Here is a 27,022-nt window from a genome sequence, read left to right as displayed (position 1 = left end):
TGGAGCCCCCTCCCCTGCTACCAAAAAAAAGGTGCCACAAAAACCCAGCTTTTCTTCTCTGGGAAAGGGACCTTCCTTTTCTGTGGATCTGTAAATATTACAGGTGTTTACAAGGTTGCGTTGTTAATATCCTTGCAGCTGGAATTATGTTTCATAATACAGCAGAAAAGTTCTCTAGCGGTCCTGGTTAACCCTTCAGAGGCTTTTTTGTGGTCTCCCCTCTTCCCACTCTGCTGGACTATAGAGGGGATAGGGAAACTTTTAAGACTTCTTTCAAACGTCTTCAGATGAAACTTTAGATTTAGTCTCACTTCCCTATCACCTTTGTATTAGCTGTCTACTGAAGCGGTGTAATACATCAGCTTCAGTATTAATGATACCTTCAAGAAGGCAATTTTGGCAGCTTTTCAGAAAGCTTAGCAACATACCTGGGAAGGTAAACAAAGAGAAATTGATTTCTGTATGAAGTCTTGCAGGAATAAACTCACAACTTCTACGCTCGACAGCTTGTTCTAAAATGGTCCTTCCTTGAAATCAAATCACATTTTAATGCTTTTTAAATTTAAAAACCACACAACTTTAAAGAAATCTAATTAGTTTACAGTGTACATGTGGTCTGTAATATGACTCTCAAGAAGTGCTTTAAGCCTACTGCACAAAACACCGTGTTTGCAAAGAAAGCGGGAAGGAAAAAAAAAATGAAAGGCTGCATTGTAGCTTGCTATGAGCAATGTGTTCACAAAACAAAAAGAAGAAAACAGCAACAGATACCGTGCTTTGTCTTTTTTTTTTTTTTTTTTAATAGCACTTCACAATGTGCTCTGTGTTTTTAGACAACAGTGGGAGCTGTTGCTGACGTTGGAAGGAGATGCTAGAGTGTTGCTAATTAAAATGTGGGCAACCGGGACACCAGCTGCAAACAACTTTTCAGAAAAGGGAGGGTTTGATATTCACTTTTCTGTGCGAGTTGATTTTATACATTTACGAATTAAGAATATTAGAATATTCACATTGCATTTGTATAGGGAATACAAACACTCCTCTCTGATTTATTTTAGCTCATCCAGAAAATGTAAAATAGAAGGTCCTACTGGGGAGAGTAAACTGAGGCACAAAAATAATAGAGAAAGAAGAATGCTGGGCATTACATTTACTAACAAAAAGAAGATATTGTGCTTTGGTTAGAAAGGCTACTTCATGTTATTTTCCAGGAGGCTGTTATTTGTATAATTAGGATTTTATATGCAGTCATGAAATAGTCCTGTCAGAGACATAACATCAGTGAAAATAATGATGAGAATTTCCTTATTGTTACTTTGTTCCTTTGTGTTGGAAGCATCAATTTTATAGCCAGTAGTTTTTTTCTCCACATGGAGATAGTTGTAGCTAGTAGCTAGTTGCTAGCTAAGCACATTTTCGCTATGTGTCATTTGAAGAGGTACAAACAGTACCATGGATTTTTTGTTGTTCTCAGAGATTGTCTTGAGAGTCGTAGTAGCTTTTCCCATTACGCCCATGTTACTTACCTGTCATTCCCATAGCTCTGCCACGTACAGAAGGAATAAGCTCGATGCTTTGCTCTTGTTCTTGCTCCATAAAAACAAAACAAAAATCAGAAAGGGGGGAGATTGGTTTCTTCCATCACTTCAGCTTGACCTTCCACCTGAGTAGGTTGCAGTTTGTTTCTGTTTCTGTTTTTCTTCTTGTTCATTTTGGTTTTGTTGTTTGGGGAGGTAGAAAGTCTCAGAAGGGTTGGTAAGAGCAGGCATAATAGCTGCTGCTGTGGCAGAATGATGCAGCCTGTAACTGGCTGTCTTTATATTTCACACTGCATCTTTCAACTGGTATATTTTTGAGTCAGAGAAAAAATGCTAACCTCAAAAACAAACACATAGGTTTTTACACTGAAAAGTGACCTCAGATGTATGCAGGAACCCAGAACTTGGTCAAGCATTGCAAATAGAGGTGCCTTCATCTCTCCTACCATCTTCTGGACTTGACCTCTAAAGTGCTGGATGCTTTTTTGGCAACAGATTAAGGCTGGATGATCCATCTTCTCCTCTTCTCAAATGTTTACATGTGCATATATTCAAAACATTTTTAATGTCCCTGGTCCGCGTGTCCCAGAAGCCAGTGTCTCAAATGTTATAGGGCGCTCTATTGAAAATCCCATAGAGTGTTGTTTACCGGTGTCAGCTGTGATCTGATCAGCAACTGCACAGAGAAACTGGACAATTCTGTGGATCCCTAAGTCAAAAAAGGCTGAAAACTCAAGCTCAAAAAAGCCTGCGGCAGTGGATTGCAGTGGGTAATTAGCAAACTCTGCTTCCAGAAGAATACGGTGTTGATGTCTTGATTTTTGAAGAGGACTCTATAAAGTTGTGGTACATGTTTTCTTCCCATGTGGTACAATATATCCTACAAGATTGTAATTCCTGTGTTTGGCCGTGAACCACCAAAGGGAAAGAATTTGGAGCAGTTTTCAAACAGGACTAAAAAATATTTGTTGTACCCAACTAGATAAGATAGTATTTAATAACGTTTGGGTTGGTGTTATTTACACATTTTCTTCTAAAAACACAACGTAATGTGGCACTGTCTGCAACTTTGTGCATGCCAGATATTTTCTCTACATTGGTTTCATTCCATGTAAAATGATGAAACTGACATACTTCGTGATGTTCTTACTGGTTTGTTTATTTGAAGCACTGTCAGTCTCATTACCTATATTACAGTGGATTTTCTCTTTAACTCTCTCCAGCTTACAAAGCAAAGAAGCAGTTTTCAAATACAGATTGTATTACAAGACAGAAACCAAAACTGTTCTTGTAGACGGAAATGAGACTTCCAAAATATACAGTGCAATGGGATTCTGATCATAACAAATGCTTTTCAATGCTAGCATGAAGTATCAACTTTAGACTGAGATGTGACATATTAATAAATTTTTTTTTAAGACCAGAGGGACAGCTTCATATTAAAATAAATTTTAAATGCATTTCTTAAACCCTGCATGCTTCATTGTCCTCAGGATGTGCCTGTGTCCTTGTAGCAACTCCCTACACAATTGCTCTGAGTTAGAACATGTCTGTGATAGTAGATGATTGCTCCGGAGAGATGGTTTCTCTGACAGGAAAAATATATAGTGCTCATCATATATCTTAGTAAGTTCCAACTTAAGCCAGGTGTAAATTAAAAGCATTTTTAATGCTGCAAACTGACTAGCATCAGATCAGTTGAAGATCAGATGCAAAGAGACCTTTTTGGCAATCAAACATTTTGATTTAGTGTATTACTTATCTTGCAGGTAGCACTATCAGACATCTCATACTTCATCCTACATTTCCCGCAGCAAGGAGCCAGCCTCCTCCTGCTCCCCACTCTTTGTATCATTTCTTTAGGTGCTTCTTACAGAAACCCTTGTCGACAAACCAGGACATGGGTGGTGCTGCAGGTCATCGTAGACTTTTAGATGAATGAGATTTATCCAATTTCTCCAATACCTGTATGGCTGTGTGAATATACTCAGAGAACTGGCCAACTGCCTTGTTGGTGGAGTTGCAGCCAACAGAGGCAGGTAACCCCTGAGTGCACCTCGGCCATGCTGCTTGGTAAAGAATTCAGCTTATGTCATATTAAGTTGTCATAATTTTCTGTTGTATTAATGGATCCTGACCGTATTTTGGGTTTGTAGTTTTAAAGTGTGTTGACTGAGTAGACTTATTCATATATATTTCAACGCCATTGCAGTTCTACTTCATGTGTTTGCAGCTAGATGCTGACTGCATTATTCTGCATAGTGAGACTATACCAGCAGAGAAGCAGAAATTGAATCCACAACAGGGCTTCCACAGCTTACAATTAAAACATTTTCAAGGTCAACAGAGGCTACTAATGAATTGTCTGTTGGACTTTCAGAAGCAGCAAATGTTTTGACGTACTATAGTTTATAGGAAGGCCAATGTCCTAGATTTATGTTCCTACTCTAGTTTTTGTGGCGTAGCTGTTCTGCTGTAGATCATGGCAACCAAGACACTGTGAACCAGTTTTACTTGATGCTACATTTTGCTATTGTTGCGAAACTATTACTGTTTTGAAGATTATTTTTTTTTTTTAAATGCAGAGGCTAAAGAGTTAAATAATTACACCAAAGTGTATTAGTGGATAAAAATCAATTGTGTGGAGAGGTTGTATCTTTTATAACACTAACATACAGTTGGAAAAGCAGAAGAGTATTTGGTTGTCCAAGCCCATCGTAGGCTTTAAGCAGAAGCAACAGACTTAAAGCTACAAGTTGGGAACGACTGCTCTGCATTCAATTTAACAATGTACATCTGTTTCAGGATTTGAAAGAGAAAGTTGGCTGGCCTGAGACCTGTAAGCAGTGGCCACGGTGGTAATAGTCTTCAGCCATTTTGGGACAGGTACCAAGAGACAGGCTATTTTCACTCGGAGAGTAGGAGGGAGTTAGCTGGCAAGGAAACAGGAAGAAATAAATTGTGCCATAAAACTAGTCTCTCTTCTTAAAAATAAGATTTTTAGTATCCAGTGGAACCGTAAATTTTCATTTCTAGACTTCCTCTCTGAAGGTCTTCCTTTTGAGGATCAAGTTTGAGGCATCAGAGGCAGAACGACTCCCACACAAAATTAGGCCACTCGCAGCCAAGCGTGTGTCCGCTATGGATCACGTGCATCTCTTTGGCTGTACATCTTGCTGCTTCAGATTCACCCATGCAAGCACTAGACACTAGATGATTCCCTGAGTTGTATAACCTTCTAGGTCACCTTTGTTGGTTCCAAGGAGCTTCATGGTTTTCTGTTATTGAGGGTGGTATTGAGGGTGGACGGGTTATGTGCTGGCAGATGTTGCGGTTGGTACCCTGTGGTGGTTGGAGTTTGTTTGAGGTGTGCTGGTCTGTGCAAATCTTGCTTGTGATGATGAATCTGAGGAACTGCAGGAAGTATCTTTGGAGGCGATAAAAGTCACTGCAAAATAGATGGTCATCTTGTGCAAATTATAATAGTTCGGTACTTTTTAATATGCATTCTGAAGTAGGATGATGTGTGGCAACAAGGGGCCTCTGCTTGCTTGGAAGGGGTTTTTTTTGGACTACTGTAACTTTGTGTGTGCCACTCAGGTTTCTTCTGAGGAGATACCATCTGCGTCCTCAAAGTGTGTCTTCGCTTGGTGAAGATTGTTTTTATATTGACACAGGAGTTGTCTTGAGTGCTGGTTTTGGAGCAGATGAGGCAGTGTCCAAGGGCCAGTGGTTGTTATGACTGTAGATGTAGCCGTGTTGGTCTGTGGATTCTCCCAAGTATGGCAATTTGTGGGTTGTTTGATACTTGTCATTATACTTCAGAAGCTGATATCAACAGACATGGAGTGAAAATACCGTCTCAGTTTGGATTCCTCTACGAATATTAATTCTCTCTCCAGATTTGGGCACATCATTCAGGCTCTGTTTCTGGTGTTTTTACTGATTAAAGCGGAGATACTTATCTGAAAAGCTTATTGTGATGAGGACAAAATGCTTAGTTTATGTTCATAAAAGAACATTTGAGTGCTCAAAAGAAAATTTTCCAAATGAAAAGCACTGAGTCATTGAACAGTGTTTTATTAAATAGGAGAGGTTTTCTGTGTCTTAATGTTCAGCATTGAGAATTATCCAGCGTTACATATCAATGTCTTTAAAATGTTTTGTATCTGATAGATTGAATATGAGAAGAAGAAGAAAGAAGATGGAAAACGGGCTCGAGCTGATAAACAACAGGTGTTGGACATGCTTTTTTCAGCCTTTGAGAAACATCAGTATTACAACATTAAAGACCTGGTGGACATAACCAAGCAGCCGGTGGTACGTACGAGTAATCCTGTAATATGACCATTTTCGGTAGTTACTGTTATGTATATTTTCCATATCCAGAAAATAGTGTAATATATACTATATGCTTTTGAAACAGCTCTCTAAAGTATGTTTTACAACAAGCAGAAATCATCACTTTTTTTTTCAGACTGTGTAGGATACCAAGCATTGCAGTGAGTATGCTTTTTCTTGACAGAGGTGGTTTAAGTAACCTAAATGGTCTCTTTCTTATTTAGGTTTCCTTTAATACTATAAATCAAATTCTGTAATGCTCAGATGTCTACTATGCTATTCCTGTCCTTATTGAAGTAACAGCCTAGTTCTGTTGCTGTTGACAGTAGAGAGCTTGTGTGAGTGAGTGGTCAGCACTTCCTTCAGCTTCTGAACTTTATCTTGGCATAGCAACAGGGGTTACTCTTTTTCTGTGGGTCTAGAAAATTGTGTTTCATGGAATTAAATGTATGCATTATCCATGTCAGGAGCTCAGGCATCATGTCAACACCCCCAAAATCACTTGATTTCCCTTATGGACCCTAACTTTCCTGTTCTTTCCCTTCTTCCCCTGCTGAAGCGTTCTTTGAGCAGACTAGACAGGAGCGTGGGGAGACAATGATATGTGAAGTATCTTTGGTGCTTTTGATGTTTTTCACTGCTGACTTCGATATCTATCCTCAACCCAGCTGCAGTTTTCAGAAAACTTAAAGGGACTTAATTATGAGTCTAAATGGAGCAACAGGAAGGCAGAAGAAGGAACAGTGACAGCTGGATTATGGAAAAAATTATTCCTTTGTAAAAGAGGGGAAAAATGGAGATACAAATTTTCTCACTTCATGTTTAGAATTAAGTGGATCTGTATTGGAGGATTTATATAAGGTGCACGATCTGGTTAAGAAGCTGCACAAAGATGTTATCCAATTCAAATGCATGTAGACTCACGGTGTTCTAGCACCTTGGAAGAAGCTAGCTGGATAATACATTTGTGTTTTCTGTTCCATTCATTAATCTAATGAGTCAACTCCTTATTTGTGTGGCAGAGAAGGTGTGTGGATCATGGGAGCTGAGAAGCAGGAAGGAATAGGAGGAAGATATGGAAGGAGTAGCAAGAACATTTTAAGATTTTTTTGGGGGGGAGGTGGTAAGAGATAGATGTGACAGTCACTATCTCAATCGCTTTGAATGTAAGTAGGTGCAGATTTATCCCGTCTAGCATGACTTCAGCTAGAAATAGTCACCACTGAAGAAATAGTCCCACTGAAGCCATGGGAGAACCGAAGTTTTCTTCCTCCTGTGTTGTGATTTACCCCTTGAATGTACCTGTCCACATCAGCTCCAAGGGGTCTGGAAGAGCTGTGCTTCTGACACAAGTTTCTTCATTAAGCACCAAAAGCTGGGCAAGATTAATCCCATTTTTGTCCTAGTCACTGCCCTAAGGATTAGATGTCTAGAGCAAAATGCCTCAGAGGAATATTTCTATTCCATTTATGATGAATTTCTGTGCTTGTCTATGTATCTCTGCTGTCATCATAATGCTCCTGAATGTATTCTACCTGTAGCATAGTAGATCTGTGCTGCGTACTTCCATCTCAGCAGATCTAACCTTTATTTTTTCAACTATTGCAATAATACAGATATGCTGAAAGGAAATTGTAGACCAATTTGAACCAACATCACGTGGTATTTGGGCTATACTTATTTGCTTCTTATTTGAGTCTCACTACTGATGACTAAAAGTCCCGTAGGGCTCCTGAGATTAATCAAACCGTTCAACCTTCTTCCCCTGAGTGGGCTGTGTGGTCTGAGTTCCAGGCTGTGTGCCAGAGTTAGGGGTTTCATGTTCATTCCTAGCCGGAGTTTAGCCACAGGTGTTGGTGCCCTTGCAGCTTCCTCAGACCCAGATATCCTGAGAAAATAAATGACCAAAATTCTCTTCCTGAAGCCTTTCTTCATTCCCTGGGTAGCCAGTATGGTGATAAACTCAAAGCTATCTTTCAGTACGCCAACTACCCCTCATCTAAAGCTATCCTAATTTTCCATCTGGGTTCCCATTGCAAACTTCTATAGGGAGTTGCTACCAGCATCCATTTCCCTGTAAAAATACTAGCCCTTGGTTCCTGCTGCTCAGCCAGTGTATCTGTTCCCAATGCCCACTGTGACTTTATTGTTCGCAGAGCAGCTATACCCAATAAAAAAAAAGCTAAAATGCCAACAGGTGAATAGGCATGCTTTCCCCATGCTGTACAGCAATTGGCTGCTAATTAATCTCTGCTGAGTGTTCACTGCTTCATTTTCTGTCATAGTGTCCAGATTGTCTGGGTATGTAATTTCTCCTCTGAGTTTCTAAATGTTGAGGATATTTTCAGATGTGAGGGAAGAAATGCTGTTGCTGCTGTCTCCTCAGCTCCCGTTAAAATGAAGTTTTAGCTGCTTACATCACTGGCTGATAATATTTAAAACATGTTTGTCTAAGGGAATTAACATCTTAGTGAAGTAACAAATACATAAGGATATTTTTCTCACATAATAGTAAATGTAAATAGTAAATTAAACCCTTGCCACAGAATATGTTGCATGTTACATGGGAAATTGCTGCCATCTTTATTTTGCGATTGTGAAATCACAAAGCAAGTCTGTTCTGAACACAAACTACTGTTGTATCAGGGAAGCCTGGGTTTATTTGTTTTCCTTTTTAATGAAAAATAACAATTTGCAGTAGTAGGGAAATCTATTGCCACCTACCCAGATGTAAATACTGAGTGTTCCGTGGAAATACTGCAGTAATTCTAGATTTGGACTTCATGGCTGAGAATATAATACACTTTTTATGTGAGCAATCAAATATTTGTGAAGAATGGAACCAGTATGGAACCAGTAGTCTAATATGAACTGTAAGTTTTCAAAATGGGGTAGACTGTTTGCAGTTTTTTCTTTTATTTCAGCTTTAAGTAATGGTTATCTTAAATATAGTGGGGGAAGATGGTGTTCCCCTCAGAGTTTCAGAAGGGTTTTGAGAGCTTGAAAGTTAACTCCTCTCTCAGAAAGTTTTATGCCATAATTCTATAATAACATTTCACTTTTTATGGAAAAAATAACGAGGGAAGGCGTAACAGAGCAGAGGATGCCTTCAATGTACAAGTATATAAAAATACTGAATCCCTTTCTGAGACGAAATTGCGGGCCCCTATTTAGCACTCACCAAGCTCTAAAATTCAGTATCTGGTATCACCGGAGGAGGTGTGGGGGGAGTTTTCTTGGTGACACAGAACCAGACTGAGCAGCATGCTTCAAGGTGTATAGGCCAGCCCAGCACAGCGCGGGCCCGGGTGGAGGGTCCTGGCTTCTGGAAGGGATCCGGCAGAAAAAGTCATAACACTCCCTGAACTCCTCCATCCAACTTGCTCTCAAGTACGGTACAGTGCAGCAGGATTACCCCTGATCTGTGATTGTCTAAATGCTCCAACAGCTCAGCATTGTCTCTGCACGCAGAGTGATTTTTTGGGGGTTAACACTCTCAGCTGCCCTCCTTAAAACCAGCGCTGCTTGTTTCCCCCTGCAGCAGAGGTGGCAAACAGGAATATGTTGCAAATAGTTCGCGGTCTCAGCTTGAAGTGCTTTTTATTGTGACCCAGACATTACCTCACTATTCAGTTCGGGTTGGTTTTATTCCGTTTTGTTACGCCGTTGAATCAAAACTCCTGGAAGTTTTGCCCAGAGAGAAGCAGAGCTGCCTGGGGAACTGGGTCTGAAAACTAGCTGAAATTAAAAGTAACCTTCGTTTCACTGGGCGGGTGGTTTGGAGGCCGACGTGAGCAAGCAGTGAGCGGTGAGAACTGCCTCGTGGTCAATGTCACCCAAAGACGCCGCCACCGAACAGCAGCGAAGCCGCGGCCGTTCCGTGCTGCCCGAGCCCTGCAGCATCGCCACGCCTGCGACCTGGCTTCCCAGACACAGGCTAGGTCTCTCAGCCCAGGAACTGCATGTGGATGTACTTCGCGGGACTAAGTGCAGTCACATGTTTTTCCCAGTTCTCATTCAGCCCACCGTGTGGTCTAGAGCAGAATTTAACCTTGAAATCTGAGTGTTTCTTCCGCCCACTCTGCCATCTTTCGAAGTGTCTGTCAGTGACACTACTGAAAGCCACCTCGTGTGCAGGCACGAGGATTGCAGAAAAGCAGTGGGTATGCAAGCATGCACATCTACACATACCCACTGTGGAAAAAAGCTATTTTCACCTGCTTTCATCACCTGTTAAAAAATGCATTGTGCAACAGCAGTGTCGTCATGCAAAAACGTTTGCGCGCTAATTGTAGTGAGAACATTTGTCGTAGGTAGCCTCCCTCTCAGATAACGAGAGCACCTCTGCAGCAGATAAGCTGTGGAAAGGTGTGCTAAGGGCTGTGCACCGATCTCCTGCTGCCACCTGCTGGGGTTTGCATCGTGCACCCTCAAAAACTGAAGAGGGGTGCAAGGTGAACTCCCTGCTCCCGGCTCCCACCCGCAGCTGCTCTGCTCGAAGACAAGACCCGAAGGAACGAGTTTGTTTACGCAGTCTGTCACAGTCATCTTTCTTACTTCTTGGTCAAACACCCCTCCTTGCCTTGAGATAGGTTTTTAAGAGTAATTTTGCTACGTGAGTCCAAGTGAAGTACTGTCATTAGTGTGGGATCTGGCTTTTTTTTGCCTCGTAAGTTTTTGATGTATACCTGGCGAGAGAGCGTAATGATCGGTTTCTCTAAAAGAGACTTTTTGCACTGACTGAGAACATACTTTTTATTTATTTCCCAACTTTTAGCAAAAAATGGGAAGAGTGTAAGGAAGAGACTGGGCAATTGGCCTTTCTGATTTTCCCAATACTTCCTTTTTTTTAAATGAGGTGAAGTACGTTGATATTTGCGCTTGGTGGAACTGTAGATACAGAAAATACGAGGGTTCCAGTAACTCCAGTTCAATATATGCACTCAAAGAGGATTAAATTGTTCAGACGAAAGCAACTGTGAATTTAATGTGGGGATTCTTAAACTGTGGTCTGTGGTTGCCATGGCAATCCACTCAAGTCAGTCCCGATTAATATTTAAACAAACAAGCAGGCAAACGGCTCTTTAAAAAAAAATGAAACAAATTACTGGTGTTTTATTATAAAGAATAAAGGAGGATATTTGTGAGTAAAGGATATGATGCTAGTGAGCTGAGCTGTGTCAAAGATTATACTACTGGTATCATAGCTTTGCCTGGTTCTTTGAAATTTCTCCTCCTAGCCTTAATATTTGAATGTATTAGAAAATCCTCTGGCACCTACCCAGCTCTCCCCTGAAAATGAGGCCATAATAAAACGCTTAAAGCTTTGCAAAATGGCACGAAAGCCAACAGCTCGGGGCTTTGGCGGGGCCTGAATAAGGCAGGGAGTTTCAAGACAATCCCGGCCCAAGCAAGATGAGCAGCCACGAGCTTTTAGCTCGGGTGGAGAAATTCCAGCGGAAGGAAGACGCGCGAGGGAGCCTGGGCACCGCCTTCCCGGCGGAGATGCTGGGCGCTGCGTTTCGGCAGCCCGTGGAGCATCCCTCTAGCTGGGACCTGCCCCTCCGCACCCCCGGGGCTCGGCCGGGGGGGGGACCTTACACCCGGGCAGCTCTAATCCCCCTCGGTGCCCGGGGGGGCTGAAGTCTGTCACGGAGTCATTATCGCACAGGTCAGCGCCGATCAGGCGGCCTTGCTGTCCACTGGCCTGTTTATACGGACCGAGCTGACGCGACTGAGCAGATCCTTGAGACGTTGTCTAGGAACCGTAGCGCTCGCCTGCCTGTATAATTTGAATTTTTTGTTTCCTTTCAGATATACCTGAAAGAAATTTTAAGAGAAATAGGCATCTACAACGTGAAGGGGACCCACAAAAACACATGGGAGCTGAAGCCAGAATACAGACATTACCAAGGAGAAGACAAGAGTGATTAACCGAGGTGTTTACCAAGCGAGAGAGAATTAGAGTGATTGCACTGAGGGAGCCGTGGTGGGTTTACAGATAGGACTGAGCACAGCGCAATTCTGCAAGGCTAGAGATAAATTAAAGCAGCTGATACTTTGTAATTTTCTGTAGCTTCATTTTTTTTTTTTTCCAAGGAATATCTCTTGTATGTTTCTATAAGCGTTTTGTCTTTTGACAGGAAAAAAAAATATTTATAGAATAAACTTGTATTAGATTCATCTTTATTAGAAATCTTTTGAGTTCTGACCTTACTTATGCTTGGTAGCTTTGTGGCTTTTCCAAGCCTCGATGACTTTGAAGGAAAATGTGTCCTAGAGGAACGTGTAACTTTGTGGTTTTGCATTCCAATGGAACCAGGTTAATACCCGTGCTCCTGCTGGGATCTGTCAGGGCTTCGTCTGGAAGGCTGCAGAGGTACACAACCCTTCCTGCAGTGTTTGGGTGGAATGGACATGGTGCTTCTTTTGGGATCAGGCTTTAGGAATAACAGCCACAACCACGGTGCTCATGACAGTCCTTAGAATCCATGGGAACAAATCAACCCAGTTAAAAACCCATCAAGCAAAGGCTGTTTGATATACAGCTCCGTGGGAAGACAAAAATCCCCTCCAGGTGATTACTGAGAAAAAAAATGAAATGTCTGTCTATTAGGTACATCAAGGAATAGAATTATCTTTTGTTTTGGTTTGTTTTTTTTTTTTTCTAATGATGTCACCTATGTTTTATGTTTAAGCATATCAATAAAAGTGTTATTTTAATTTGTACCATGCGATGTTCTACATTATTGACTGAACACACATTGTGATTTAGATAGCATAGGTATGAAAGTTTCTTTTAAACCGTGTTTTTATTCCTGGCTTTGCCCCTGGGTTTCTCTGTGTTTTGGGGAAGATTGCTTAATGTATCTGTGTCTCTGTTCCACCATTTCTGAAATGCACATTGCACGGGTTGTCTATTCAGCATCCTTTTTGGGATGGAGATGGGACAGGACTATTTAATTGTATTTTGAAAGCTTTTATGTTCAAAAAATAGCAGAGAAAACACGGTGGAAGAACTTCATTAATATACCTGTAAATGAAGCAGAAGGTGAGGTTTTATAGCACAACTTTCACATTACCTCAGGTCCTTCCGCTTTGCGCATCTCTTCTGCACAGGCTAATAAAATATCAGGTCTGTGTGAAAAGCAAGCGTTCCATTGTTGGTCCACTTGGAAACAGTGGAAGGTCCAGAGGACGGTCAGGTGCCTTAGGGGGTTTGTAAAACAACTCTGACCCCTTAAGCATCATTCCCACCTTTTAATTGTGCTCAGTTCGTTTTGTCTAGAATTGTTTGTGTAGGTGTCTCTCTACAGATACGCTCCCTGCTGGTGCTCAGCTTTCCATGGCGTGAACTGCCCAGTGCCTAGGAGGTGGACTATAGGAGGTAAATTACTGGGAGTTTTTGAGGAGATCGTGTTCCAGGGGTATGTGTGTGCTTTCATAAATACTGCCGTCGGCTCCTGTCTCCTCAGGCTTCTGCGAGCAGGGCCCAGCTTGCTGATGGCTGCGGGAGACGCCTGAGGATGCCGAGAGGAACCCGGGAGGTCACCCTGTGTGTCTTGCTACTCCCCAGCAACACCCAGAGCCTGCAGACACCGCCGTCCTCCTCCTCATGCTCTTCGAGTCCTCCAGACTTGTGTTCACAGCCACGCAGGATGAGAACTCTTTGCTTTTCACGAGCTGGGCTCCTCCGTCGGATTCACGTCCTGTTTGAGCAACTAAGGTACCTGGAAAGTCTGGGTCGGCTTCTCCCTTGTGTCCCTCACGTGGTCTTCTAAAACCGTGCAGGGGAGTGCCGTGCGATCCTGATTTAGCAGCGCTGTAATTCAGTGCCACGAGTGAAAACGACCGTGCGGTGTCAGAGGGAAAAAGGGGGATCCCTTCCTTGAGTGGGATCCCCAGCAGGATTAGCTTAGCGGGAAGGTATTTTGGATCTGCTTGTATTTTTGGCTTTATGCGAGTTTACTGCTTCACAATTTGTCTTCAGTTGGGAGAGACATAATCAGCGTGAAATGCCAAGAGATTTAAGTAAAGTAGGTGTTTTATTGATCTACCGAGTGCCTTTGGACAGGGTAAATAGTCTGTACTTAGAAGTAATAGAAAGTATGCAGAACACTCTGGTTTTTTATGGGTTTTATGGTTTTTACAAAAGACTGATTTTTTTTTTTTTTATAGGCATCATGAAAAACGTGGAGGGTGCTAGAAGTAAATGAGCAGTGGAGCTTTCAACCAACGAGCAACAGAAAGGTTGAGGAAAGCCAAGGTGCTTTGCTTCACCTGCAGCCTTCTCTGAAGTAGCACCAGGTAAAATGGGGAATGGGACAGTGAGGAAACTCCATTCAAAAAAAAAACGGAACCAGGAAATGGGACTGGGAAATGCTATGCCAGGATAAACAAAGAAAATACATCCAGTGGACAGTCCAGAAGCCAGGCAGCTCACGAAGTACTTTTTTACCTGCTTCCTGCAGGACGCTGAAGGCTTTCTAGCTTGTTGGGCTGCAACTGGAATTTTAGCCCCAAGAGCAGCCACCGAATCCCCGTGGCCTAAGAGGTGGGCACAACGAGCCCACAGGGGAACTGACCAGCGGGATGAAAGATGCTCTCCTGTGCCATGCATGCAAGGACTCTGCATGCAGGGACTCTGCTGGCTCCTGCCCGGCGGGAGCGCGCGGTAAAGACGGAGGTGGAGTTGTTAGGTGCTGTTGGCAGGTCCAGCCTGCAGCCAAGCCCCGGGGTCTTGCAGCACGCCCCTCTCTCGAGACAGAAGCAGGCAGGTAGGCACGCTGCTACAGGTCCCACATTCTCCCTTCTGCAGCAATTCAAGGCACTGGTCTGACTTCATGAGAGGCTGCAGTAAGGATTTAGCGTTTGGGGCGCGCTCGTTCGGACCCAGCAGGTAATAACCAGCAAAAACTCTCTGCTCTGGTTGTTCTGCAGGGGGCCCGTACGCGAGTGCTGTTAGCAGGAGTGCTGCCTGCTGAAAGAGAAGGAGGCTCGTAGGCATTCAGGTCCGATTCCCTGGCCCCCATGTTTGGATTAATTTAAACTCTGAACTCAGAGCGGTGATGAACGCCCGATTCCCCGCTGGTCTTCCCATGTCTGTGCTCGCTGCTGAACTCCGCTCGTGCGGATGTTCTCGGATGTCAGTGGGCAAAACATTGGCCCACAAGTGGGTCCCATAGGCACGAGCAGAACGCCCTTAACTGAGATGAAAAGCGTGGCTCCACTAGCGTGACTTCTCCCAAACGACCAGTTCTTTGAGTCATCAAAGATTTCATACTCACTAAACCCAGCTGGTACCAGCAACCACCCAGATGTCAGGCAACAGTGATGCAGCTGCCCCAGTAGCCACATCCCCGTGCCCACGGGATGGGAATGGGTGAGAAGGTGCGAGCCTGGAAACTGCCGCTGCTCCGTAGGGAAAGGGGGATGGATTAAAACCCAGCGTGGGACAGGCTGGTCCCTGTCGCTCCCCCACTTCCCTCCCCGCCGGCTCACAGCTCTAAACATCAGCCTGCCCCCCTCCGCAGCCAGCCCGGAGGCTGCCGGGGGGACAGGCAGGGCTGGATGAAGCACGGGAGAAGAAAACACCCGGCGTGAATATCAGCACCACGACGTCTCTGACGCGGAGCTCGGAGTGGGATCGGAGCTCGCTGGCTGCTGTGATGCCCGTGGCTGCTCCTGAGAAGCTGTCCACGCTGTGGATTGTCTTCACCAGCCGCTTGGGCTTGGCTCCAGCTTGAACCTACCTCCCGCGTGTGTCAGCTATTCCCACCCACATTCACCTGTCCCTGGCGCCAGGATGGGGTTTTCATTAGTCACTGTATTTATTGACTCTAACAAATCGGGTTTTTTTTCTCGCTAATGCAGTATCAGAGCTGAGCAGCTGCTCCAGGCTCACCTGGGAGAGAGCTCTGCTGCTGGAGATTTTCGGAGAGCTGTGGCTGGGTACACCCTGCCCTGTTCCTCATGCCAGTGGCAGGACAACTCTTTTTCTTGACGCTCCTAACCATGAGTCTGTTTGGCTACCAGGCTGCAGGGTCAGCTTTTCTCAGGGAGTGTTTAATTATTCGTACAAGAACGACAAACTCCAACAGGGAAGATCAAAAAAACAAAAAAACAAAAAAACAAAAAAAAAAAACAAAAAAACAAACAAACAAAAAAAAAAAACCAAACAGAAGACCCTTTCCAGAACCGCTCAGCACCCAGTGCTGCAGTAGGTGTCTTAAGGTTCACGTCTCCTGTCTGGCCCGACAAGGTCAAACTCTTACACTTTCAGCTCTCTTCAAACTCAAAACATTTTTGAGTTCGTGGCACTTTAGAATAAGGAATTGATAAATACCTTTAGGATGGGAAACGTGGGGCACCTGTAAGCCAGAGGGGTCAGCGAATGTAGGTGCCATGGAGCATCCCTTCAGCCAACTGCACCCAGGGGATTGTGTGACGAGTGAGATTTGAGCACCAGCGGCTGAACTGACAAGCTCCCCTGCTCTGCCCAGCTCAGCAAACCTCAGCACCAGGAGCTGCTTGGTACTGGTCTTGGGAGGAGCACAGCCACAAGTGGATCCCTTGGAGAAGCGCAGCCAGCCGAGAGGGGCTTCCTGCTCCTCTCGGTGTTACACAGGGCTTTGGGCTTTTGCAGCCAGTATGTTTGCAGCTACAGGCAAATAAATAGAAGGGGGAAGCTGAAGTATTTGGTTGAAAGGAAAAGAACGGCCATTTCTTTTCCCTTCTACTCCATTTAACCAGTTTACCTCTGGAGCTCCTTCATGAGAGCGGGATTTCCGTGGGGACCTGAGCACCTCCAGGAGGCAGAGAAGGCTTTCAGCAGCTGTGAGGTAACCGAGTACCAACCACCAGAGGAACAGGCAAGGCTTGATTAAAAGCAACTAAGGAAACAAGACATTCCGCAGCCACCTGAGTCTACTCCCACACCCATCCAGTTGCCCCCACCAGTGTGGTGGGAGGGTTGATAGCACTGGGGGAGGGAAATGAGACCAACATTCCCTGGGCTTCACATGTCTAATTTAAGATCTGGGTTGGGTTTTTTTGTTTTGTTGTTTGTTTTTTTTCCGGAGAGGTTCACATAAAACCCAGCATGGATTCCTGAAAGGCCTCCCTCCACCACCCAGTCAAGCCCAGCCTTGGGAAGAGGCACAGTCCTGCAGTGGGAGCAAGCAGCAAGGGCTGTGTCCGTGGGGGATCCACCAGCCCAGACACCCCCAGCCACGGGATCTTCCTCCTGTGTGTCCTTCCCCAAGCTGCCCGGCCCACAGTAAGCAAGGCAGCCATGAACACAAAACCCTTTTACTTGTAGGCAGCTGCTATCTTGCCTTTTCAGCTTAAAAACCAGGTGGGTTTACGGGGGGTCAGAGCCCTCTTAGCTCCCCCACACTAGGTGAACAGGACAGTAATTGCTGCCAGGAGGTGGCTGCTGGGCCAGGGCAGCCAAAGTTGATGGGTGAAGGTCTACACCAGCCCCCTTAAACACTTTTTTTTTTTTTTTTTTTTTTTTTTGTGGGCAACTTGATGAAGCACCAGCAGCTGCAGGTAGTTTTATGGCCACAGACCACAGCAACGACACAGCTACAGGAGGCTGAGAAATCATCCCTCCCTGCCTCAACTGGAGGGGCTGAAGGTGCCCAGACACAGCTGGAGGTAGAAGAGCTGAACCTCAGCCCTTGAACAAGAGTATTCCAGGAGCAAGTGGGGTTTTGCTAGCTGAGCATCCACAGTGAGCAGGGAGGGAGCATCCAGCTCTACAGGATCTTGACTGTTACAAAGAATTTGGGAAGCTAATCCTTTTTGGACATTTTCTACAAAAGAAAAAACAAAACCAGCCTCAATTGCTTTGGCAGGGCTGCCAGCATGCCTGAGCTTTGCTGGGGATGGGAGGAAAGGGGACTGCTCTCTGCAATGCCAGCAGTGCTTCCTCCCACCACTGCTGGTCACAGGCAGGGAGGTGAAACCCAGCTGTTGGCTCCCAGGATAAAGGGAGGGCTTACAGAGAAGCCATTGCTCATAATTTTTCTCACCACATTCAGCTGCCGCCTCATTGGCAAGGTTGGTATGACACCTGGGTAGTCTAAAAAGTCCTCCTAGGGTGTTTGGCTCCTTTCTGCCAGAAGTGGAAGGGGATGAATGCAGCTCTAATGGCTCGAAACACCCAGCAGCTACGCAAATCTTCACCAACATCCTGCCAGACTCCTGCAGAACACGCTTCCAGGGTTACCAGCATTTGCTGGCACAAAAAAAAAAAAAAAAAAAAAAAAAAGTTCCTCCAGCCTTGGCTACAGCCACTTGCCTGTGATCTTTGCACAACAGCTTCCAGCTGTGGCTTCAACCAAAAAGGCATAGGGACCACAAGCCAGCGCGGTTGCGCTCCTGGCAATGGATTTTGGGCTGTTTATGGCAAAGTCTTTCAGGCTTGGCTAGGTTTTTGTTCCTCCTACCAAGACGATGATCTCTGAGCCAAAGGAAAATGGTGTTTAACTGCTGCTCTCCCGCTGTGGGCTAGCAGCGACATGGAGATTTACTTGGCGGCTGGCTCAGGGTGAAACATCCCAGTTGACAACAGCAGCCACACTCCAGGGACGCGGCTGCAGAGCTGAAGCCCAGCCAGAGGCCCGCAGAAATGGAGGGAGACATCTTACCTGCCCCAAGCCAACAGCAGCATGTGAGAAAGCAGAGGTATATCTTGATGCAGGTGCTATTGCTGGTTAATAAAGGCATCCTCCCTAGACAGCTGTCACTAAAACCACTGCCAGGACTGCAGCAGGCTGGCCTGAGCCAGCTCAACAGTTAAGACTTTCGAAGGGAAGGAAGCAAGTTGCAGCTTTTATTTTTTTTCCCGACGTTTAAAAAAATAAAAATCCAATTTCACTTCTCTGCTAGCAACCACGTCCTAAGCTTACGGCAAGTCTCTCCTGGCCTTTAGCTAAACCATGTGAGAAAACAAATAACAAACAAAACATGCTACATCCATTCCTGTAAAGCTTTCCCCTTGCGGGTTCTCCCTCCTTGTGCCAAAGCTGAGTGCTGCACAAGGCTCCAGGACCGTTGCCCACCCGGGCTCCAGCAGCCACCCCCTGCCCGTGCTAAGTGGGCCAAGCAAAGGGATGGAGCCAGGCTGGTTCAGCTGGGTATTATCTAAGAGGGGAGGCACTAGGGGTACCTGGCTCCCCGTGGCCCCACCAGCACCTCTCCCAGCACACCAGATGTTCCCTCTGCTGCACAAACACCCCCCCAACCCGCGCCCTTTCTCAGAGCAGCTAAGGAGCAACAAGTCACTGCAGCAGCAGTTAACAGCAGGGGCACTGGCCTGCAGGAGGTGGGATTTTTATTTTTTAATTTTTTTTTTTTTTTTTGCCAGCGCTTGGCTGAACCCCTGCACACAGGCCGTGGGCTAGAGACGCTGCGGGGAGGCTTCAAGAAGACAGAATGGATTTGTAGACAGGGCAAGACCCAGCCGGGACAGCAAGTGGGAGACAAGGAGCAGGCATTGAGGGGGGAGCGGTGGGGCGGGAAGGCGAAAGGCCAAAGGGACCGAGAGACACGTGCCCAGCAGAGTGGCTGCTTCTGCCAACCCCAAGACATCACTCCCTTGACCACAAAAGTACAGCACTAAAAAGGGAGGGGTTTTCTGCTCTTTATAAGCAAACAGCCTTCCTTCCCCTGCCAGCAGCCAGCTCACGGTGGGTACAGGAGCAGCCTCCAGGCCCCTCATGGGGGCTGAGGCCCAAGCCCACAGAGGAAAGGTTCCTACCCAACTGCTTAACCCACTCAGCTCAGGGGAAAAGCTATTTGGATCCTTCCCAGCTTCGCAGGCCTTCCAGCCACAGAACGTATCTTCCCAGGAATGTAAGACAGAATCCTGACAAACGCATTTTAAGACAAGGTGGGGAGATAGGTTTTAAAGCTGTCCTTCAGTTTGGGCTGTGTTCGAGCAGCACTGGGGTCATTTGTTATGATGGGGAATTTTTTTTTATCAGCTTAGTAAACACAAAGCTGTAGCATTACAGCAACGTGAAGCCTTGCCTTCCCCGCTCACTTTAGCTTTTCAGCCCTGGAAAACAGCTGCCTGAAATGAAAGGGGGCCAGAAGAGGAGGGATTGGGTTATGAGGAAGTACAGACTTCCTTTCCGACCGTTTCACTGACCATCCAACTCAAGAGTCGCATCGCAGACTGCTGCCAAGCGCACTGACCAGCCCCAGGCCCCCCACGTCACAGCACTCCCCGACACAAGGAGCCACATCCTGACTTTCCCTCGCCCTGCCTCCTCTGCCAGTAGCTACCACAGCAGCGCAGCTGAGGCCACTGCTTGTCACCACCAGCCCTCCCCTGGCCCCGAGTGTGATTTAACCTCCCCTCCCGGCTGCCTGGCAGGTTTGACACCGCCGAGCGGCAAGACTTGATCTTTTCCCTGAGAAATTGAAGGCAGCAACGCGTTTTGGGGAAGCCCGGTGCAACCCGCAGCAGAAAACACTTCTCTTGCAGGTTGCAGGAGAGAGGAGCAGAACAAAATCCTGTGTCTCAAGAGACTTTGAACCGACACTTTCCTACAACAGGCTGAAGGGAGATTTGTTCCCATCAGAGGCTCTGCCATACAGAAAAGCACGATAGGAGCTAGGAGCGCGTAACTCACTAGTTAGGCATGTTTGCACACACCAATTAAATATCCCAATTAGCCTGGAGTACAGACAGGATGGCACGCCATTTGCCTTAAGCAATTCAACCCAACAGCAAGGCTGTGCTCAGCATGGTTTTAAGCACCTGCTTTTCAAAGCGGCACCTCCTCACTCGCAGGCAGCTGCCACAGCAGTTTGCTCCAGGCTTGTGGCCAGGGTTCCCAGCCTCATCCCAAGTAGCCAGGCAGGGGGGAAAAAGCAGTTTTCACTCCCACATACCAGCTCGGCTCAGTTTTAAACACTTTTGACTCACTGGCAGTGGAAGGGCAGGGGTATTTGGAGCTGCACAAGCAGATCAGGGACTGCATGGCCGTGCAAGCACTGCCCTGCCCACACTAACCTTACTCCACTGAGCAGCAAAAGTCTCAAACTTAAGTCCTGACTCTCCCCTTCCTTCCAGGCTCCCAGGTTTTAACAAAGATGCAACAGGAAAAGGCAAGAGAACATCCTCACCTGGATCCATTAAACAAATCCTCTGCAAGGAAAGCAAGAGCTGGCTCAGAGTGATTTAATTTAGGCACTGAACCTGCCTCCTTGCCTCTCAGCCCTGTTGGGTGAAGGCACAGGAGCATTAATTTACATTGCTGAAATTACACCAAAATCCTATCTCAGCCAGAAGCACAGCTGGCCTAAGACCCTTTCTTGGGAAAGCCAAAAAAACACCAGATATGTAAACGAAGATCCATAAAACTAAAATTGGGTGTGTTTAAAGCAGACAGAAACCTCCGAGATAACTAGGGCACACTCCGCTCCCAGCCAGCCACCACATCTATCTCACCCCTGCAGAAACCTACCTCCAGCTCAGCCCTCCGGCACCAGGGGCCAAAAACTGACACAAGACAAAGATGCCAAAACTCTGGGGGCCTGAGGCCTCACAGATCAACAGCTGGCAAGTGGAGTCCTGCCCTCCCCTTTCAGGCGAGACCCCTGGCCTCACCGCAGTAGGAAATATAAGCGTTAAATGATTTGCAGTCCAAGGCAACATCCCTGGTCAGGCACACACGAGTCACGATGTCAGCTGTGACTTGAGCCCCTTTGCCCCAGCCGGGGGGCTCTGCGAAGGCGTTTGTGCTCCTTTATTCAATCCAGACTGCCACGAGGTCAGACAGGTAGAAAGCGCAAGGAACCTGTTACTGTCGCATCTCAGCAAGAACCAGAGAAGCAACGGCCGTTTGCTCCAGGTCTGTCAGATGCATTTCCTAACCAGGAACAGGAAGTTTTACCCCCGTTAAGTCTCGAGCCCAGGCACGCACCTGCTTTGTAATAAGCCCAGGACAGGGCTAGGCCATCCTGACATTTCTCTCCAAGAAATACCGAACGCCCCAAAGTCCTGCAGCTTGACCGAGTTCTAGCTAATCTGCTCCTAAACAGCTGTCGAATACAAAGGAGCTAGAACTGCGGCCAGATCTTGGCAAACCCAGCAAATTCACTCTCCCCAGTACCTGGGCTCAGTGCTGGTGTTAAAGACTCCGGCTCCATCCATCCTACCTTGATCTTGAAGTCACACTACAACCGAGGAGGCTCAGCTATCCTCATCTGAAAAGAAGCTCAGCTAGCACTCGAGTAACACATTCTGTTTGTTTTATTGTTTTTGTTTGTTTTTTTTTTTTTTTTTAAAATTAACCTTGATATCTCTTCTAGAGAGGTCTCTATGCAATCATGGAAGGTGGTCCACACTCCATTACGATGACATTTCTTGGGCTTTTGACCTCAGCCTGCTCTTGCACTCCAATGCCACAGGTAGAAACTGTGTGAAGTCTGGAAACGGTCAAGTTGCAGTGCGCTAGGGCCAGGCTGTACTACTGACAGTTTCAAATCCTCAGACAAACACCTTGCTGCAACCTTTCCTGTAAGTCGCCCTAAGAAACACACTAGACCAAGAGGCATCACCTAGAATGGGTTTAAATGAGTTTTATTTTAGACAACCTACATGACAGATGTTTGGTTTTCTTTTTTTAAAACAATGCCTCCACTCCAAATCAGGGTCAAAATAAGTGAATAAAGCTCAACATGACATCAGTCCGGTTGTTAGACATTGCCAATTCCTGGTGTTGTGCCGATGAAGAAGAAACAGCAGCCAGCTATGAAGACAGGTGATCCAAAAACCATACTGTTTGATTTGTTACTGAAACAAGAGTAGCAAGTGTTGTGTTAGTCCGAGGTCACGACAGTCACAGTAAGTTTCTATAACTTCTTTGTGTATTCCTTAATTCAATCTGAGCTGCCACAAGCAGGCAGGCAGAAAGCGCAAGGAAGTTATTTTTGCATCTTAGTGCAAACCAGAGAGCAACAGGGAAAGTGCTCATGGTCTATCAAAGGATGCTGATCATTTTTACGATTATATAGAGCAACTGGCATCAGCTGCTGAGCAAGCCAGACAGGATGCTCGTTCACACCCTTTTTGCTTGACGCAACAAGTTTCAAATTTCCTCTCAAATAAGAGCATGTTCTCAACAAGTACTAAAGCTGACCCCACATGTGCTGTCTCTTACAGGAGCTGTACCAAAAAGTTGGAACAGGTTTTTTTTTTTTGCCCACTGGAATGCCCTGCTACTATTCTTTCACTCCATCTTGAAGCAGATGGAGTTACCCCAATTAGATGTCCAAAAGGTCTACCCAAGCAGGGGAGATGCACACAAGCTTCTGCTCCGAGGAGGTACCTTCCAGGTGAGCGCCTGTTCTAGGGCCCAGGACAGGCTGCAGGAGGGTGCTGCATCTATTTTGGCCAATAAAAGCATTCCTTTACTTGGGCTACTGCTCCACACTAGAAGCTGGTTCATCTTTACAGGACTTGCATACCAGAAAGCCCGTACGAGGCTTCACAGATAAATTTAGCTGTCTAAAAAAAGACTTCATATGTCCACAACGACTGGGCAAAGCAATTGGTGATCCCACACTTCTAGTCCGCAGTGAATTCCACAGATCTCCAAATAATCCAAAAAAAAAAAAATGCAAGCAATAGGATCCAAATACTGTTTCATTGCAACCACATTCCACCACAGACCACAGGAGCTGTCGCAGCTCAGGCAACTGGATAATCCAGACAGAATAAGGTTAAGTACTCGGTCAAGTATTACCATGTTCCCAAATTTAGGGCAATATTTAAACAGACAGTTCTTGCCTAGCAAACTAAGAGCATCAGATTAAGTGAAAGAAGATGGAGCATGACCATGTAAGGTACTTCAGCATTAACCCCCCCCCCCCAAGAGGGATGCAAAGTAGAAGTGCTCCATTTCAGAGGATATTGTCTTTAATAGTTTTAAACCATTACTGATTAGACACATCTCACCAAGGCAATTCTTCCTGCATTTCTTAGTCATGAAGTCACCATGAATCATTGCAGTGAAACTCTGTCCCTTTTTAGTATAATTGAATAGTACACTAAGGAAGTTTCAGCTACTTGGTATAATATGAAGCAGCAATTAGGCTGTACTTACATGAACTTTATGTTTTTTAACTGGCAGCTAATGTTCAACTTTTAACAGGGATACAACAGAACAAGCCAAGTGTTGAAATAGATAATCATGTAGTTAGGGACGTGCACCCAATTCGGGTCAGTACTTACACATTTCTCAATTTCTAAGCCGTCCTTAAAGAAAATCATATATGGGGTCACACCATCCTCACGGAAATCCAGGAGAGCCACCATACCATCTGGATTCATGTTCTCTCCTACAAAGAACTTCAGAGAAATGTGTTACTGAGACGTTTAATAAACTATTATCAGGCAAAAGTGCCTTTTTATACAAGAAAGCTATCACATCTCCAAGTTCAGGTTAAAAGTCTCCCTGACCAGCTACAAGGATTTTACTTTCTGCAGCTTGTCCATTTTAGCATCACATAACTTTATCACACCGCTATGAACAGCAGATTAAAACACAGCAGGGGCCAAAGTGATCCATCTCTCAAGTCTGACTCCATGGTTCCTGAATGGTGGTAACTGCAAATGTAGTTAACTCCAAGCATTGCCAGCTGAAATGAGATTCCCCAAACACTTTAAGGATCTTTTGCTATTTCTCCTCCCTGACTCAGAGCTCCTAGTACTCTCAGAGAAGGGCAAGGTAGATGTCCTCACAACAGGAGCCCTCAAAACTCTCAACAAGCTAGTTAAGCAGATGAACCAAGCGCAGCTTGTATCACTGCAATACTGCTGTAAGGAGATGTAAATGTCATTACCTGATAGTTTTTGAAGTTAGCAAGGATGTGTTTGATTTGTTCTGCAGCCCCTGTCATGAAAGGCTTTACTCTCTCTGGCTTGTGTTCCTCAAGTCTGGCTTTGATTCTGGAAGCAAAAAAAAAAAAAAAAAGCAGCTCTGAAAACATGTTCTGGCTTAGTAACTTCATTACATAACAGAAAGAGATAGTAGCAGTCAAACCACTTGATTTTGCTGCTTCTCCCCTCTCCCTCGCAAAGCCCCCAAATTTTAACTGATTTTTGCTAGGGCATAGCAGAACAGTGCCAGCCACTCCTATGAACCTCATTTTACTTCTAGGCTAGTAGCAGACAAAAAGAAGCAAGCCATTTCCACAGCACCAAGAGTACTATCGACCAGTACCACAGAGCGTTTTCACCTTTAATACTAACCCACTGAACCATGAGCAACAGAAATTATACCTTGAGCTAGCAAAAAGTTTCATTCACATGCACTGATTTTTGACATTTAAACTGTCAAGTTAGAAAAGCTTCAGGAAGCTTTTCTTCACCACCTCACCCCCTTCCACACGATGGTTTGGCATAGAGGAATCCAAAAGAAAACAGCAAAGTTACAAATAATGTCCAAAGCACATGATCAGGTCCTCTACCTCAGCCAAGACAAACTCTGATATTCCAGTCCCAGTTCTTTAGAGCTCCAGTTTTGCCAAGTATTAAGACATTACTGAAGTTCACAGCCAGTTTGGCACCTGCATCGGAACTAACACCTACTAGGAATAAAGTTCAAAACTGTTTTTTAAAGATCTCGGCAACCTAAAAATTTTGCAATCCCATTTGAAGATAAAGCCTACTGCCACTTACGCTTTCATGTAGTCCTTGATGTACTTCTTGTAGGATTCTTTTGTAAAGCTGGTTTCCTGAAGGTGGTGGTTTATTACTATATCAACACCAGTTATGACCGTGGCTTCTGTTCCATCTCCCTCAGGACCTTCAGCAGAGGCATTGCCACCAATTAGAGAGTCATCAATTTGACCCTCTGTCCTGGTGACCATCTAGATTTAGAGACATCAAAAAACTTAACGGCTCTGCGAAAACCTTCACGCTCCCGCTCTTACACATCTATGACCTGACAGCAGGGCATGACTTCAGAGCCACAGTTAAGCGCGAGGAACCCGACTGCAGCTCAGCCAGGGCCTTTCCTCTCCCGGTGCCCGACCAAAGCTTCCTCACGCCCGCCAGCTCTGTGCTTGCGGCAGCGGCCGGCCCTTCCCCAGCCACAGGCCTCCCCTCCTCGGGCCCCTCACAGGGGAGCCAGCCCGCTCTCCCAAAACCCACCCCCTGCCCCCGCCAGGCCGGGCTCCCGGGCCCTGAGTCACCGCGGCGAGGCCTCCGTCCCCTCCCTCCGCCTTCCCCTCCCTCCCTCGGGGCGGGCGGGACACTCACCTTCCCCTCCACTTCCAGGCACAGGCCGTTCGCCACCTCCCGGATCTTGTAGATGTCGGAAAACATCTCGTCCTCTGCAGGGTGGGACGACACGGACGGACACACAGACACACGTCAGCCTCCGCCCTGGTTTCCCCCCCCCCCCCCCGCCCCCGCCCGGGTCCCGCCGCGCCAACCGGGCCGCTCCCCCCCCCCCCCCACCCCGCCCCGCACATGCGCAGCACCGCCAGGCCCAGCCGCCGGGCCCAAGGCCGCTTCCCCCCCCCCGCCCCGACCGCGCAGCCCAACCAACCCCCCCCCCCCCCGCCCTTACGGCTGATGCAGTCCCGGTAGATGATCATGGCGGCGGCGGGGAGGAGGGGGGGGTGGAGGGGACGGGGGGGGTGCGGCGGCGCGGGTCTGTGCGCAGCGACCCGAAGGGCGGGCGGGAGCGCGGCGGAAAGGGCCGAGTCAGCGCCGGCCGGGGCTCATATAGCGGGCACGTCCCGGCGCGTCACCGCGCACGCGCCCTCCAGCCCGCCCCCCCCCCCCCCCCCCTCCCGCGCATCCCCTCCACCCCTTCCGCGCTCCGCCCCCCCCCCCCCCCGCGCGGCGCCCTCGCGCGGCGGGCGGCCGTTACCGCTGAGGGGGGAGAAACCCGCGCGTTACCCTCCGCCGAGCGCGAGGAGCTGGCGGGTGTGAAGGCGGGCTGCCATCCCTGTGCTTCCACCGGTAGATTCGCCCAGCTGCCTCCGCCATGTTCCTCTTACCGATTTTTTATTTTTTTTTATTTTTTTTTTTTTTTGACCTAGGCGCGAACTTTACCCTTCAACCCTGGCACAAAGCTCAGTTTCTCAAGGAGAAATGCTCCGAGCCG

At 46.4% G+C, this 27,022-nt stretch overlaps 2 protein-coding genes and 2 non-coding genes across 5 annotated transcripts in view; 1 reads left to right on the top strand and 3 right to left on the bottom strand.

Moving 5' to 3' along the window:
* GTF2F2 (general transcription factor IIF subunit 2) overlaps positions 1-12,816 on the top strand; it is a 94,422-nt gene extending 81,606 nt beyond the window's left edge. Inside the window, exons 7-8 of one of the 2 annotated variants that reach the window (XM_042806176.1) lie at positions 5,715-5,858; positions 11,694-12,816. In XM_042806176.1, coding sequence (XP_042662110.1) covers positions 5,715-5,858; positions 11,694-11,813 — 264 coding nt within the window. In that variant the 3' untranslated portion in view covers positions 11,814-12,816. The remainder of the gene's footprint in view (positions 1-5,714; positions 5,859-11,693) is intronic. The other variant, XM_042806177.1, reaches the window with a different exon arrangement.
* Positions 12,817-21,634: 8,818 nt separating this feature from the next.
* Positions 21,635-21,766, bottom strand: LOC116965045. The gene has a single exon (XR_004409100.1). It is a non-coding gene; the product is annotated as a small nucleolar RNA SNORA31 (small nucleolar RNA).
* A 700-nt stretch (positions 21,767-22,466) lies between these two features.
* On the bottom strand, positions 22,467-26,673 carry TPT1 (tumor protein, translationally-controlled 1). Its single transcript, XM_042806178.1, has 6 exons — positions 26,480-26,673; positions 26,167-26,240; positions 25,585-25,775; positions 24,747-24,852; positions 24,136-24,252; positions 22,467-22,695 (listed from the first exon to the last, which is right to left on the bottom strand). The coding sequence occupies exons 1-6, from the start codon at positions 26,505-26,507 to the stop codon at positions 22,693-22,695; spliced, it is 519 nt and encodes a 172-aa protein (XP_042662112.1). The 5' UTR covers positions 26,508-26,673; the 3' UTR covers positions 22,467-22,692.
* LOC116965044 lies at positions 22,766-22,895 on the bottom strand. Its single transcript, XR_004409099.1, has one exon. It is a non-coding gene; the product is annotated as a small nucleolar RNA SNORA31 (small nucleolar RNA).
* Positions 26,674-27,022: the final 349 nt, after the last annotated feature.

Source organism: Tyto alba, unplaced genomic scaffold (genome assembly GCF_018691265.1).
Source record: "Tyto alba isolate M040663 unplaced genomic scaffold, T.alba_DEE_v4.0 Super-Scaffold_45, whole genome shotgun sequence".
Classification (NCBI taxonomy): Eukaryota; Metazoa; Chordata; class Aves; order Strigiformes; family Tytonidae; genus Tyto; species Tyto alba.
Note: the sequence above shows the minus strand (reverse complement) of the source record. Positions and strands in the feature narration are given on the sequence as shown.